The 15,836-nt window shown below is 36.7% G+C and overlaps 1 protein-coding gene across 3 annotated transcripts in view; it reads left to right on the forward strand.

Annotated features, from left to right (window-relative positions):
* Positions 1-74: 74 nt before the first annotated feature.
* Positions 75-15,836, forward strand: part of GXYLT1 (glucoside xylosyltransferase 1) — a 49,090-nt gene continuing 33,328 nt past the window's right edge. Inside the window, exons 1-2 of one of the 3 annotated variants that reach the window (XM_048302558.1) lie at positions 76-9,654; positions 9,835-9,918. In XM_048302558.1, the coding sequence (XP_048158515.1) occupies positions 9,836-9,918 (83 nt within the window). In that variant the 5' untranslated portion in view covers positions 76-9,654; position 9,835. Of the gene's footprint in view, positions 9,919-15,836 lie in introns of all 3 variants that reach the window. The other 2 variants (XM_048302556.1, XM_048302559.1) reach the window with 2 other exon arrangements.

A 15,836-nucleotide genomic window follows, 5' to 3' on the forward strand; every position in this document is an offset into this window, starting at 1 on the left:
AGCACCAAACTTGACAGAGTTCAAGAAGTGTTTGGACAATGCTCTCAGGTGCATAGTGTGACTCTGGGCCTGTCCTGTGCAGGGCCTGGAGTTGGACTCAATTATCCTTGTGGGTCCCTTCCAACTCAGCTTATTCTGTGATTCTATAGTAATTTAAATGCAATCTACAAATGGTAATGAAGCATCTTCAGACCAACTTTTTCATCTTCATGTGTAAGGGTGCCATGAAAATGTGGTTTGAATGTTCATTATGCAGTGTTATTGGTATGTCCATTTTCACTTTTAGTTTAGTGAATTCTAACACAACTCTTGGAGTCTCTACTATTGGCATGTACTGAATTTAAATTTTTATAACATAGTTCAAGCTGCCTAAATATGTATTATTTGAGAATTGTGAAACATAGTTATATGTATGCAAGTCAAAGATCAACTTAATCAATTATTGCTGCAACAGAATTTTCATAATAATTATCTTCTTAAAAACACCTGCTGGTACTTGGTGTGGTTAAATAGGAAAAATGTTATTAAAGAAAACATTTGTATGGATTTTTGCCAATGTTTGACACATTTTACTAGATTACTGTTACTGAATTATGTTGATGGTTTTACCAATATTTTTTGACACTTAAAACACTTATTGTAATGTTTACAAGCAAAATAGAAAACACATTCTAAGCATTGATTAGTTAACCTTGCAATTCAGGTAAAGTACTGCATTGTCGCTGTACACTGGTATTCTGTGTTGTGTAACAAATACTGAACCTCAGATGGTGATGCATTTGGCAAAAACTATTTGGAAATATGAAAGTTTAGAAAAGCTTTAAAAAGAACAGAACTGCAGTTCTCATTTCTGCTTAGTGCTGTTTCCTTGCCCCAGATTTTTCTAGTGTCACGTAGTCACTTATGATTTCAGTACAGGAATATATCTGATATTGCACAAGAATAAGGAAATAACAATTCTTTTTTTTTTTTTTTTTTTTGTTTCTGAATAAATTTCTTTAATATTAAATTGGCCTATTAGAATATATTATGTCATAAATAATTTGGAAAAGACTCAGTATCCTACTTTATGGCATAAACGGTCAACATTTACGCACTTAGCAATATACTGATACAGAGCAGAACTATTTACAATACCATCTGGTATTATGTAACATTACCAATAAAATATTTTTGTGAATACAGATTTTGCATTTTTGTTTACAACCAATAAGTGTTTTGATACATACATACAATTCATGTATAGATTTTAAATTATATATTCTGGTTCAGTACAAAAGTCCATTTAGCTCCTTTTAGTGAGATAGTGCACTTACACTCCTGTGAGCCTTTTCTTTTTCATTCAAAGTAAATATATTTTTAAGCCCATGTGAAAGTTGGATGGACCTTCTTGGTATTGAATCCAGCCCCAAATTATTACCAACATATGATATGTCTTCTTAACAGCTTAAAACAATGGATTTTTGTAGCCCCTGACAATTGTGATGTTTGGTGGTTTCTTGTAGTAATGTATTTTTCTGTTTTTAATGCAGTACTTACAGGCACAATGGTACTGTTCTATTTTGTAAGATGCTAGTTGTGAAATACAGTTAGTTGCATAAAATGAGAGTCTGCTGTGATATCTGAGAACATACATACCTCATCCCTTGGTGTTGCTGTTTAAACTTTTTAGACATCAAATGTTAATTATAGGCTATTTCAGATGGATAACTACTGACCTGTTTATTATGTATTCTGCTTTATCTTACTAAATAGGATGTCTGTTCATTGCTGTTACCTGGCCAAATTTAGTATCTGTAAAACAATGCTTTTTAAGGTTCTTAAATGTTTTTGGGGCCGGGCTAATGTTCAGGATAACATACACTAGTTTTTAAAAGAAAAATACATGCTTCTCAACTTTATTTTTTTATATTTTATTTTTAGGTGGGACTATTTGCAGAATATACTGATGTAATGGATTACAAAAGAACTGAAACTGCTTAAAGTAAGCAGTTTAAGGATAGTAAATCTCATTGCAAGAAGTTTTATGAAATGCGTTTCTAATTTAAAATGTAGTGAATGCTAACACATTTCAGAATTCCTTGCAAAGAAATAATAATCTATTACCAGTAATTCACTAAATGGGAAATGTATTTTTATTTAAGTTTATGTGAATAAACCACCCAGCACTGCCAACAAGAGGACTCTATCTTCAGAATTAAGTAGCCGTTTGGTTTGAAAGGAAGGATGGAGTGGATTTTACTATGATTCAACTGTCTCTAGAGAATAATCTCAAAAATGTAGTACAAGTATGGTTATCAAAAGGAATGCAAAAAGTCTCACTGTTCTTTATGGAACAAGACACTGAAGAGCAATTTCTACTACAGGTGCAACAGAAGTCAGGATCTAAAAAGCTGAGGTGGTTTTAATTGAACTATTAGCTTGCCAGAGTTTCATTGCAATGATGCCTGTTTTAGCATTAAGCAAAGTTAGGTTTTTACCTGTTGGTGATTAAAGGGATATGACAATACTGACAGCAGAGTAGACAAATTCTAAGCAAAATACTGCATTTGAATCTGTTCGTAATATAATTTAAGTGAACTTCACTTTCATAATTTCTAAATAATTTTGACTTGTAGTAATCCTAAGTCCTTTTTTCTAACTGTAAATATATTTAAAAGCATCTTTACTCCATTTATAAAAAGTGAAAATTTAATGTTGTAATGTGTTCTGATTAGCTAAGTTTCTCTGTGATTGCTCTCTGCATAAGAACTGTTATTTGTTAAATCTATATATGCAACAGCCATACATCCTGGGATGTTAATGAAATGGTGGCCCAACAAAGACAAGTGTGATAGTGTTCCATGTAAATGAGTTCCTTTATGTGCTGATTGATTGTCTGGTTTCAGAAAGGAAAAGGGGGGAGAAATGGGGGAAAATTAAATATAAATAGTTCATTGATAAAGGGTACAGTAATTCAGTCTCTTATCTTCCTAACTTTGCCATTAATTATAGGTGGTATAAGAAAAAGAACAATATACAGTTGAGACTGATTTCTTTTTTTCATTAATTTAAATCTACATATTAGAGATAAACAAAAATTCTTCTCAGTAGCAGGTTGAATTATGCCATATAAAATCTTGATTCCAACAGAGGAGGTAGTAATAAATAAATTACATTTAAAAATTTAAAATTCTTGATATGAAGAGTCTTGATATTAAGAATATGACTGAAGTCTTAACCTATTATGTGTTTATCTAGATATTTGGTGTTTTGGGGCATAGATTGTAAAATCTCAAAAATGGTTTGATTTTATAATTTGTGCACTTTACTTTTTTTTGATATTATGAATAGCACATTTTCAAGTAGCCATGCAAGACAGAGTACTTTCTAGAATTTGTTTCTATTGGTTCACTGTAGTGTTTAGGCAGTTCTTCTAAACTTCACATCTTGCAACTTAGATTCTTTACTTTTTTCTCTCCTGTCTCAAAAGCCTGACAGTTTCCTACATTTTGCTGATTGATTTTACTTTGTTATACAAGATTGATTTGGCATGGAACTGTGTTGTGTACTTTTTGTCCAGGGTTCTTTAACTGTATCTGTTTGGGGTTTTCTTTCTCTAACATGCCTTTATTTGGCTCTTCTCCCTACTAGGGAGTCTGGGTGTACTTCGTTCAAAATCAGAAACTGTAGGGAAATAGAAAGGCATTTACATTTAATTTCTCCAAAGGCAACAGCAAGTGCTATACTTGTAAATTTAGCCTGTGCCTGCTCAGGAATAAGATGGGTAAGATAAAAATTTAATGCTGATTTTGGCTGGTGGACCAGTCAGTCAAATATGGCATTTTGCAAATGCATACTTCTATCTCAATGTTAAGATTTGGGTGTGCTGGAAATACAGTTTGAGTTTTCAGAGGTTTTCCTAACCTGAAATTATGCCCCAACTTATGTCAGAGCAGTCTCAGTTTGGAAGGTTGTAACTTCAAAGTAGCAAAAACTGTACAGTAAAATCATTTAAACTGTAGAAGCTCGGATGATTTTCTTTTGTGCTCTTAAAGTTTTAAACAGAGGAGAAACTGTTAAAAGAGACTTAGAAGACTTGTCTAAGACAACAATCATATATTGACTTTAGTTTGATATCTAAAGAACCCATGTTTTAACAAGAATTAACGGGGTTTAACCACTATATTAAATTTGGAAAGGTACTTCACAAGTTAATTACAAATCAGTACTCTATAGAAATTATTATAACTTCCTGCCTAGAATGGAGTAAATGGTACAACAGCAATGGAAAACTGCATGCTTGCTGGAAAATGCTATTATCCAATAGCAAGTGATGTTTACATGACCTTCCTAAGACATTGTGCCAAAAGATTGTGATGTCTGTTAATGAGGCCTAGGAGTCCAGGTGTGTTCCCCCTACCTAAACTGTACCATTGGATTCAAACAGTGAAAGAAAATGCAGTGAAAAAAAAAAATCAGTTTCAGATTGTAGAGTCGTAGTAATGCAGGAGCTGATTACAACCTCTATTTAACTGTGTTGATGAAAATTAATAAAAACAAACCACCACTGAATCACTCTGATGTATTCAATCCTAATCTTGCTCCTTTTATTATGGGAGACAGATAAAAGTCATCAGAATGAACTTGCTCTGTCTTCTGATGGCAGATTTTAGGAGCAGACAGTTTAATGGGCACAGGAAGTTTTAGGTGTACTTTTAAGAAGTTAAACATGGAAGATGAAGGGCAAAAGCATATTCCATGGCTCCTAATGATTATTAATAAGAATGATCACAAGGGATTGCTGTCCTTTTTGGGGTTTTGTAAAAGACAAAATTGTAACCTTATCTAATCACTTCTTGTCCCATATGTTTAAAAAGAAAATTACCACCAGAAAAAATACTGTTCAGTAACAATATTCTAAAAAGTAGTTCCAAAATGTTAATTGTTTTGTAGAAAGTACGGCATATCTTGACAGAGGGAGGAATATTTGAGCAGGACTATGTTTTCAGGATCTAGGCCACCTGGAAAAGTGTAGTCTTTAATTACATAGTTTTCTGTCATGGTTTAACCCCAGCTGGCAAGTAAGTACCACACTGCCCTTTGCACATTCTCCCTCTGTGCAGTGGGTGAGAGAATTTGAAGAGTGAGAGTTGTGGGTTGGGATAAAGACAGTTTAACAGGTAAAGCAAAAGTTGCACATGCAAGCAAAGCAAAACATTCACCACTTCCCCTGGGCAGGCAGTTGTTCAGCCATCCCCAGGAGAGCAGAGCTCCATCACAGGTAGTGGTGACTGGGGCGGAAAAACAGCACTACTCCAAACATTGCACTCTTCCTTCTTGTTCCCTCAGCTCTATATGCTGAGCATGACACCACATGGTCTGAGATATTCCTGTGGTCAGTTGGGGTCAGCTGTCCCAGCTGTGTCTCCTCCCAGCTCCTTGTGCACCCCCAGCCTGCTCACTGCTGGGGTGGGGTGAGAAGCAGAAAAGGCGTTGACTTTGGGTAAGCTCAGCTCAGCAACAGCTGAAATATCCCTGTAGTACCAGCATGTTTCCAGCACAAATCCAAAATGCAAGCCCATGCAAGCTACTGTGAAGAAAATTAACGATCCCAGCCAAAACCAGCACATCTGTGTATAAATATTGATCTTGGTCAAAGCAAAGTGAATGTGCTTCCTCAAGCTTCTAAGATATGTAGCTGTAGACCAATGGACCTTTAATTTACAATGGAGTTACTGAGAAGATAGCTGAGGAAAAGAGCCTATTAATGTATTTTTTGATAACCTGCAACCCGCATGCATGTAATTTTCCTCTTCTGTGTGAAGAAGCAAAAGGATGCAGAAAAAGGAAATAAGCGTAACCCAGGCTAATGAAATGTGGCTCTTTACCCTCTTACCAAGATCACTAGAGTCTGCAAACTGCACATTCTGTTTGGTTCAAAGATAGTCCCAGTGATTTGTCACTAAAGAAGGATGGAGTTGTTAAATCACTTTGCATCTGTTAAGACAAGTGAGGGGTCAGGCCAATTCTACTTTCTGAATACCCACTTGGGGAACACAGAGATCTAATCGGCTGTTTGTAGGCATCTAATATATAACTGCCATCCATGAATAATCTATTTCAAACTGATCCTTCTTTGCACAGAATAAATAAAAGTGCTTCAGTGTCAAGCCCAGTTCCTGATGGCACAGGTCTCTGAGCAGGAAAATCTGGCATCTGACTGATCATCTTTTACTGTAACAGCCTTCAGCTATGAATTAATCTAGGCAAGGGAAATCTTCAGGTTTTATGTATTATCGTTACTCCCACCTCTGAAGGAAACACGTTCTAATTCCTGATTCCTTCTACTTTTTTTTTTTGTTTCTCTTAAGTACATCTTGAGGATGCAGTGAGTTTAAAGTAATTTATTATGCTTGCTTTTGTAAGTGAGGAATTTGACTGCTGTTCCCAGTTCTTCAATTATATTTTGGTAAGATCAACATGGTCTTTCAGAATAATGGTATGGGGAGCTTAGAGGTCAATATCAATTTTGTTTCTATATAATTGACTACCTGAACAGATTCTTGCTGAGCAAACTCAGTTACACTGATCCTGTACCATTCAAACGCTCTGAGGTACCTGGCATTCTGGGATGCCAATTATCTGCATTTCTGCAAGTGGTCTTACTCTATGCAGGGAGGCTTCCATATGTCGCAAAATAAGCAAAATTCTTTCCAACTGATGGAGGCAGAATGTTGCCAAGTAAAATGCTCTTAGTCCCTGCTGGAGCTGGAGATCTCAGGAGCATGCACAGATACTGAGTTCTTTCTTAGCTTTCCTACAGAAATTCTGAGTAGGCAGCTTCTGTTTCTAAAATGTGAAACACCTTCAAAAACCCCCAGTCCAACAAAAAGACAGAGGATAAGGAGGGGGGAAGGAAGAACAAAGAAAATGTCTTTCCAGAATAATCCCTAGAAGAGCCATATAATGGCTTCTTTGTCTTTTTTTGTCTGTTTAGTGTTCCTTTCTCTGTGTACTGTAGTGGAAGTAGGCAACATCACACTTCTTAGAGGTGTGTCTTGCTTTATAATTCTTGATACCTGTTGGTTCAGTGACCTTTGGCCTAATTGTGAATTGAGTAGTAAATACCATGAACATTTCACTCTTGGATACAGGTTATTTATTGAAAGGGCAGAAGTTTTGATGAAAGAGTTAGGAACAAAATTAATTCCTCTCATACAATTAGCCACTACACAATTTTAAAGGGTCTAATTCCTGGACTGCTAAGAAAAGGATAGCTTTTTGTTGCAAGTGTAATAAGAACACAGACTAGAATGGATGTGGTTTCTGAAGAGTTTTGTGGCCAGTAATTCATATGGCTGTTTTCAGTGATTATTCCACACCTTAACTTGTTAATCTTGAAGGGTTGTTAGAGCATCCTCACAAACAAATCAAAACTACCAACAGTACTGTCAGATGCTCTTAAAATTTACTAAGTGCCTTACACAGAGCATCACTGAGGCAATGATTCAATTGCAAGGAAGTTTGATAAAAGATTTGCTCCTCTGGATTAAGTCACAGGTTATCAGTTGTAACCAAGGTGATGTTCCTGGTTATACACATTAGAATCTTACATTTTATTGCTGATACAAGTACCTAACAAAAAATAGTCCAGAAATTTTTGAGGCTTTCAATTTGTAAAACATCCATTCTTTGGAGGAGATTTTTTCTTCTAGTCAGCTGTGATGGTCTACTGGAATATCACAGAAGTGAATAAAACTTGTGAGTATTTCTGGATGCTTTCACATTTCTCAGTTTCTCAATCAATGACAGTATTATCTTTCTTGGGAAGGGGTACCTAAGTTGGTTTTGTTCATAGGGTTTATGTTTATCCAACTAGTTTTTTAAGGGTTTTATTATTAGAAAAAGGGCTTGTTATTTTGAAAATAAAAATCTTACCTGCCAGGTGTCTTCCCCAAAATGAGTAAGTGCCTTTTCTGTTCTGACTCTTAGAAGTATTTACTTTGTCAGATTCAATCTGAATGTCCTGGATAAACCAACTATTAAGTACTGAGAGCTACCAATGGCTTGAAATCCTTTCACTGAAACAACAAAAGACAGATTGTAAGCCACTTGAATTATTTTGAGACCTGATGTTATCAGAAGTTTTATAACTGCTATGAGTAGTATACTTCTAAGAACAATGTAACTTTTCAGGAACTTGATATTGATAGGAAATAAATATTTATTAAAAGAAGTATATTAAATAAATATTTATTTACCAATTTGAGTAAGAGAAAATGTTACACCATGGGGGCAACAGTCTTGCTGTTAGCAGTCCTGACTACTTAACAGAAAGTAAAACTGAGGCCCTGGACTCTAACTATAAAAAAAAGGGTGGTATTTGGTGAGAGATTGGGACTGTAAATCTTATGTCCATGTTCTAATAAAGTAATTTTTCCTACCTAAGTCTTTACCAATTCTCAAAGCAGAAAAGAAAGCATGAGCAGATATCAGTAAGAGGCCCTCTGGTTTAATTGGTGCTGCTTCCTATCTCTAGAGGATTTTTTTTAAAAATTTTTTTTTTAAACTTTGCTCAGGACTGGTACAGCTGAAAGTATATTTTCCCTTCATTCTTAAGCCTAGACTTTGAATGGAGTTTCTCTGAGACACTTTTGTAGTGAAATCGTATTCCCTACAAACATTGAAGACAAAAATAAACATCTCTGTGAATGAAAGATTTTGTGTGGTTGTAATTTTTTAATATATGCAAATTTCATTTAAAAAAAGTCTAAAGGTACTCTAGGAAAACCATAGTGTATTGATCTATTTAAAAGGTCTCTGTGTAGCAGTCAGAAAGTACAACTTGCATCATGAGATGCTACAAATTTTCTGTCTGATAAACTATGTTCAATTCCAGTTAAGCACTCCTTTAAATATTAAAGATGGCAATACTTTGCATTTAGCCTAGTGTATAGTAACCCATTGGGATACTGCCTCCAACTGACCTCTTCCTGACCTCAGTTCAAAGACTATATTGAACAATTTAAAATTCTGAAAGCTTGGCAGGAAAGCTGGGGGGAAGTATCTGGAAAGAAAGAAACAGTAGGAATCACAGTGCAAAGACTATTTTTTTTCCATGATAAATGCTACACAGTTAATGATAATGAAATTGTTTAAAAATTTATGCCCCTATAGTTATTTCACATCGATGACATATTGTTGGTTTCAGAGGAGCATAAATAGATGGTTTTGATGCCTAGAATAGTGACACACATTGAAATGCCTTTCCCAGGAATAAATAAATACTTCTTGCCTGTGAGCAATCTGACAAGAAAGTATTTTTGGTGAAAACAAATGTAAGTGCACTACAATCTTGATTGGCAGTGGTGATGCTTAGGGTGTCTTATGATAAAATGGTAAATAAAATTATTAAATTGTTCAGAACCTCTCTCTGAATGTATTTGTACTGTCTAGGAGAAAGTGCAAGAAATACAAGTGGGCAATTTGGGGATAAACAGCAGACAGTGGGAATTTGATCGCAAAGTGCCAAGAGGACTCTGCTAATTTACTGCAGAGATGATTCATTACTGCTTTTGGTTATGATGGAAGTTGAGATATTCCTGGGAGTACTGCTTCTGAAGCAAGAAACTATGAAAGCATCTGTGCTTGCAAATTAAAGTAACAAAGGAGGTAAGAAACTTGAGAAGGGGGCTTTGTCTAAGGCTTCATGTCATTGTATATAAAAACTGTTCTTTGCTACTGAAGCAGGTTATAAAACAGTGGTCTATGTGAGTTCTCTCAATTTGTCTTCAATTCTACAGTTCCCATGTTCAGTTGTCTGAATTGTTTGTTGTTTGTGTTGCTTTGCAGCATGAGGCAGGGGTCCTGCAAGGCGTTCTTGAAAGAAGCTGATTCTCTTGTAAAGACTGTCGGAGTTTCCCATTTGTGTAGCAGGTAACTGAAGTGTCGGCCATGAGTATGGGACCTCATCTCCACTCCAACGAGGCAGCATGGAAGACTGATGCCTCCTTGGGTACAGAATGCTTTAAATGCCACGCTGTCATTGTTGGGCACAGATCCCCAAGTGCAGGCAGCAAGTGTTGGGAAACTGTTGATGTAACTACCAAATTGGGTACTAGCAGAAATACTGACTAAATTGGCATCAGATACCAGAATAGGGCTATTGTCACTAATTAAAGGGGTCTAACTTAGTCTTACTTACTCATCTATTTTGCAAGAACAGAAGGGATTCAAAAGAGGAGAGCAAGTTGTAAAGCTCTCCTATCACTCTTTTATTCATTTCTTTCCACTATTGACTGTTCAGTAAGACTGCTACACAATTATGGGTCTGAAGATCAAAACAAATTTCTTAAATTCCACACAAATGTTTTGGCAGCCATGGGAGATCACAGCATTCCCCTGCAGATATGGGCCTGGTGCCTGGAGATAGTTTAGGACAGTGTCCAATTTTTTTTTACCCTTTCTTGTCCTGAAAAAAAAAAAAGAGTAAAAACTAAATTTGTAAAGTTACAGGTTAAAGATAGGCAAAGGAAGGCTGAGTTATGCGTAAGTACAATCCTGAGCTAGCAGAACTTCAAATTATTCTGGGTGTTTCAGGCTCAAAGTTCAGCACTGCACAATATCCCAACTACTCGCTGGCTCTGCTGCCGCTTGTGCAGCGGGATGGTCTGAGAACAATCCAATTGACACCACAGCTAAGGCAGTGTAATGTCTGCACTCTCCAGGGCATGCACTGGGCAGCGCAGGGCAGGCTGACTGCTCACAGTAGGTACTTCTGTGAGCTTCAGGCATGACCAAGGCTGTCACCAAGGGTGAGGGTGCTGGGTGCCTTAGGCACTTGTCTGTGATGTGGCTGTTCTATTCAGTGTTAAAAGAAGCGGTCAGCAAAAGAGGGCAATATTAGTGTCTTATCTGATTATTCAAGTACTAAATGCTTTAAACAACTACCACATTTGACTGTTTTGATGTAGTCATGGTTTTCAATTTGTATTTATAAAAATTAAGCAACCCTTAGAGAAAAAGAGAGACAAACAGTAGGATTTCTCTATCTCTGACATTGTCTCTACATTGGTTGACATGTTAAATTCTACTTGAAGGGGGAATAAAACCAGGGTACAGATGAACAAAAGAAAAAGGTAAATAAATTGGCAAAGTCAGTCAACACTTTACCTGGTTTGACTGACAGACCACTTTCCAAAACACCTCCTTACTGAATGACCATCTGTTGTCACTTCCATTCAAAATAGGAGCTACTGGCTCCAGTGTATCATCTGGCTTGCACTGCTGAATGGCTCTTAAGGACCTGACAACTCTCCTAGACCTGTATTTCCACTTATAAGGACAGCTGGCAGTTGTAATTTAATTTTTTTTTTCCATTTTAGCAGTTTGCTAGATGCAGTTTTGCTTTCCAAGACATGCAGCCTTTTTCTGATAGGAAAAAATAAATACATAAAAGGCATAAAATTTTTACATCAAACATGAAAAAGGAAACCCTAAAATAAAAGCAGTGGTTTTCTGTTTATGGTCTGAAGATTTCCTGAGCAAATGCATTCATTTTAAGGATCTTCAAAAAGTGAAAAGAATAAAATACTTAGTACAAATAGTATAAATTCACTGTGTGGAATCTGCACTGTTGCTGTGAAATGGAAAAGGTAAAAAGTAGTTACCTTGGGTAACTACTTTCAGATTATTTGATATATTTCATCTTAAAAATTGAACTTTCAAGGCATAGTGCAAAGTTACTATTGCACATGTTTACTACTAGTAAATATTTTTCCTATTAGAGGAAAAAATATATTGTAGAAATTAAAAAACCCTGATCTGGGTGTTGCCACTCAAAACACTTGATGCTGTAGCAAACAACAGCAGGACACAATAAGGATTTTTAAACTTGTGTAGTTATATGTAAACAAAAAACCAAGCAAAACCCAGCCCTGCTTGCCTTATTTCTATATTTTTTTGTATATGGTATGTATTTGTGTAAGTAAGTAAGTTTGCTTTGACTCTTCACCAAAGTACTTAAACACAAATCATAGAATCACAGAATGGTTTGGGTTGGAAAGGACCTTAAAGGTCATCTAATTCCAACCCCCCTGCCATGGGCAGGGACACCTTCCACTAAACCAGGTTGCTCAAAGCGCCATCCAACCTGGCTTCGAACATTTCTAGGGATGGGGCGTCCACAGCTTCTCTGGGTAGCTTGTTCTGGTGTTCCCCATCTTCATAGTGAGTTTTTTCTTTCTTGTATCTGACCTAAACCTACCTTCTTTCAGATTAAGGCCATTCCCCCTTGTCTTACCAATTACATGCCCTTGTAAGAAGTCCCTCTCCAGCTCTCTTGTTGGCCCCTTCAGGTACTGGGAGGCTGCAGTAAGGTCTCCCCAGAGCCTTCTCTTCTCCAGGCTGAGCAACCCCAGCTCTCTCAGCCTTTTTTCATAGGAGAGGTCCTTTAGCCCTCTGGTCATCTTCATGGCCCTCCTCTGGACTCTCTCAACAGGTCCATGTCCTTCTTATGTTAGGGACCCCAGAGCTGGATGTAGTACTACAGGTGGGGTCTAGTGAGAGTGGAGTAGAGGGGCAGAATCCCCTCCCTCGTCCTGCTGCCCACGCTGCCTTCATGCAGCCCAGGACATGTTTGGCTTTCTGGGCTGTGAGCACACATTGCCAGGTCATGTTGAGCTTCTCATCAGCCACTGAGTTAGAGACAAAGACGTCACGTAGGACAGTTTCAAATGTTTTGCACAAGTGCAGGTATGTGACATCTGTGCACTTCCCTCATCCACCAACACTCTGAGCCCACTGCAGAAGGTCACTGAATTTGTCAGGCATGATTTGCCCTTAGTAAAGCCATATTGGCTGTCACCCGTCACCTCTTTATTATACCCATGCCAGGTAGTCTTTGGAAAATTTTAGATTATGCAAAGAAACAAAAGCCCAACATTTATAATCCCTTCTGGACTGATATTCTGGAGCTTTATATGTAGAAATCTTTACAGAAAAGAAAGGACTTGACACACAAATATTGAAAAAAAGATTAAAAGAAAACTCTCTTTGTGCTCCTAGAGAGTATTCATTCTGCTTTTTTAATATAGTAAACTACTAAATACTGTGCAAGTCTACATATATAGATGCTTATTTATTTATTTAGGGCATGAAAGTTGAATTTTCTTAAGAGGAATGATACAAATATTTTGACTAATGTTTATTAACTTGCAATTGTTCACAAAGCATCTATTAAATAAATTTTGAAATATACTATTGATGAAGAAATAATTGATTCAAATTAGAAGAAACTAGGAAATTTGCAAAGTATCACACCACTTCCTGAACTGCTTACAATGCAGCTTACTTAATTTTGTGCAGTATTGTCCTAGATGTTTTTTCTATTTCTATTGCCCTGGGGTGTTATCATGGTTATCAACAATAATTGTAAAATATTTTAGGCTCTTGCTTGAAGTAGGTTGAACACATGACAATGCTAAACAATGAGAGCTAAATAGGAAAGGAATGGGGGAAGGTAATAATATTGTGGTCATCAATAAAAATTGATTTTGAGAATTTTTGTTAATACTTTTATACATGAGGAAATTTGAAGGGTTAGGTTCAATAAGAGTGGAAAGTAGTTGTACCAAACTAAGTATTTTTCTTAAAAGATAACAGGAAGGGAAAAAAAGTGGTATCTGGCAGCAAGAGAAAAGTATCATTACCCCAAGAAGTCTGATGATACCATATGTACAACACATGGCAGCAAAGCTGTTTCTTCCTGCTTCCCCAACCTTGCAATCTATCATAGCCAAGTGCTGACACTGCAGCTTGTATGAAGGGGCATGTGAACATCAAGGAAGTGTCTTTGCCTTTGAAAAACCCTTAACTGGTCTACATACAGGGCAGCATTGACACAAATCTATCAGCACAAAATCTTATTGCTTTACCAACTTAATGGTTTAATTTTGTGGAAGAACAAAACCAGGGGGAATGATACAAATGCATCTGATTAGGACTATTTTTTTTTTTTTTTAATTTAAGTTGATCTGATTTATCTCATGATCTAATGAATTGCTAGAATGTTGGTTTCCTGTTCTGGCTCACAGTAACTGCTCTTATGACCCTTGAACACACTTGCAGAAGTATCAGATGCTGATTCTTTCAAAAAAATTGATTGTCTTAACTACTTATTTAACACCCATAGTTTATGAAGATAGCTTTTTTCTGGATTTGGGCTATTTTCTGGACATAGTAAATAGAATTGAATCCTAAAGATACAAAAGTTACCGTGGCTAAATAACTAAATTCTAGTCAAGAAAAGGATTTAAAGATTTAGACTCATTAATAAAAGGAGAGAATCTTGTGTCTAATTGTAACTCTTCATGTTTTGAGTTAATTAAAGACTGGCAGACCTTGTAGCCTAAAATGTTACATATTTTTCATTAACTATTCATGGTTAGTAATAAAGATACATAATTATTAATCTTTAAAGACTTTATAAACTGAACTGGGTAATTAGATACTGTCTGATAGTGTTTTTTTTTCTCAGTGATACAATTCGGGTGTGGCATTTCAGTAACTTTTGCTTATCTTTCTTGCTCACAAGGCCAAGTTTGTAGTAAGAAGCATTTTATCTTTTATCAGACCAATTGATAGATTAAATGGACAGATTTTGCAGTGTGAAAAAAAGCCTTGTGTAAGTTTAGCTGCTTTGGCCCCCAATAGCATCAGAGAGCTTAACAAAGATGCTTTCTTTCTGCCCTTGCCTTAGTTATATTCTTAGAGCACTGCAGATACATTCTCATTCATTAATTATTCACATATTATTGAACAGCACTGAATGAAGAGAATCCTTAAAATTCGTATTTGGGTAATGACATGATTGATAATAATAATAAAAAAATCTCCCTATGTCACCTCTCTTTAGCACTCCTTATTTATTCTTTTCTCCTCTAAGAATATAGTTTCTTCTTCTGAAGGAGGAGACCTTTATTACTGGCCATCTGCCACATTCATTCTTGGTGCCACTATAACACACTTCGGACCTCATTTTCCCTGGCTGGAACACTCTTCCATATAAAAGACAAGTGTCCCACCTCAGCAGGGATTGAGTGGTCTCTGCTTTTAAGCTTGCTGTCAGTAAATACTCCATTGTATCTCTCTACTCTGACTCTCATATTGCTGTGTTACTCACTCCCTGCTATATGGACTTGACAGTGTGTGTAAGGGGCTGTGAAGTGGGAGAGTGCAGGAATTCATGGCACAGGTCAGCAGGTAGGTATGCAATGAGAGCAGTGGACCCGATTTTGAGCAGAAACACAAAATCAGGGAAGCTGAATGGCAGGGTGTGGCAGAAAGCACTGAGGAACAAAGAACACGGGGGCAGAAAGCCCAGCTAAGACTTTGAGTGGTGCTTTCAGAGCTAGTTCTTTCTGCAATGCAAGCCAGTGATATCTTTCCAAGTTCTTTTTACAAATCCTCTACCATTTAATCTATGACTCTCCCATCATCACCCTGCCATATTTGGCCTGATTTCTCATCATCCTCCCTAGTTCCTTACTTCTCTTGAAATCTACTTTTTTTTTTTTCCCCTCAGCCCCAATTTCCCTGTTTGTACCTCTTAGTAATCATCCCAGTATCTCCACTGCAAACAGAGTTGAGTATCCCATATTTTCTGAGGGCCACCTTTTCTCCTCATTTCTTCTTTTATTTTGAGGAAGAGGTGATGAACAATTTTGGCGTTACTTCTCTTCCAACTACCAGAGTTGCCAGCTGGCATCCTGCTTTCCCCCTTCTTTTAAGCACAGCCAAGAATAGCAGTAAGCTATGGCTCAGATTTTATGGGCATTCATGTATAACATACATCC

The sequence above is a fragment of the Corvus hawaiiensis genome, chromosome 4 (genome assembly GCF_020740725.1).
Source record: "Corvus hawaiiensis isolate bCorHaw1 chromosome 4, bCorHaw1.pri.cur, whole genome shotgun sequence".
In the NCBI taxonomy this organism is placed as follows: Eukaryota; Metazoa; Chordata; class Aves; order Passeriformes; family Corvidae; genus Corvus; species Corvus hawaiiensis.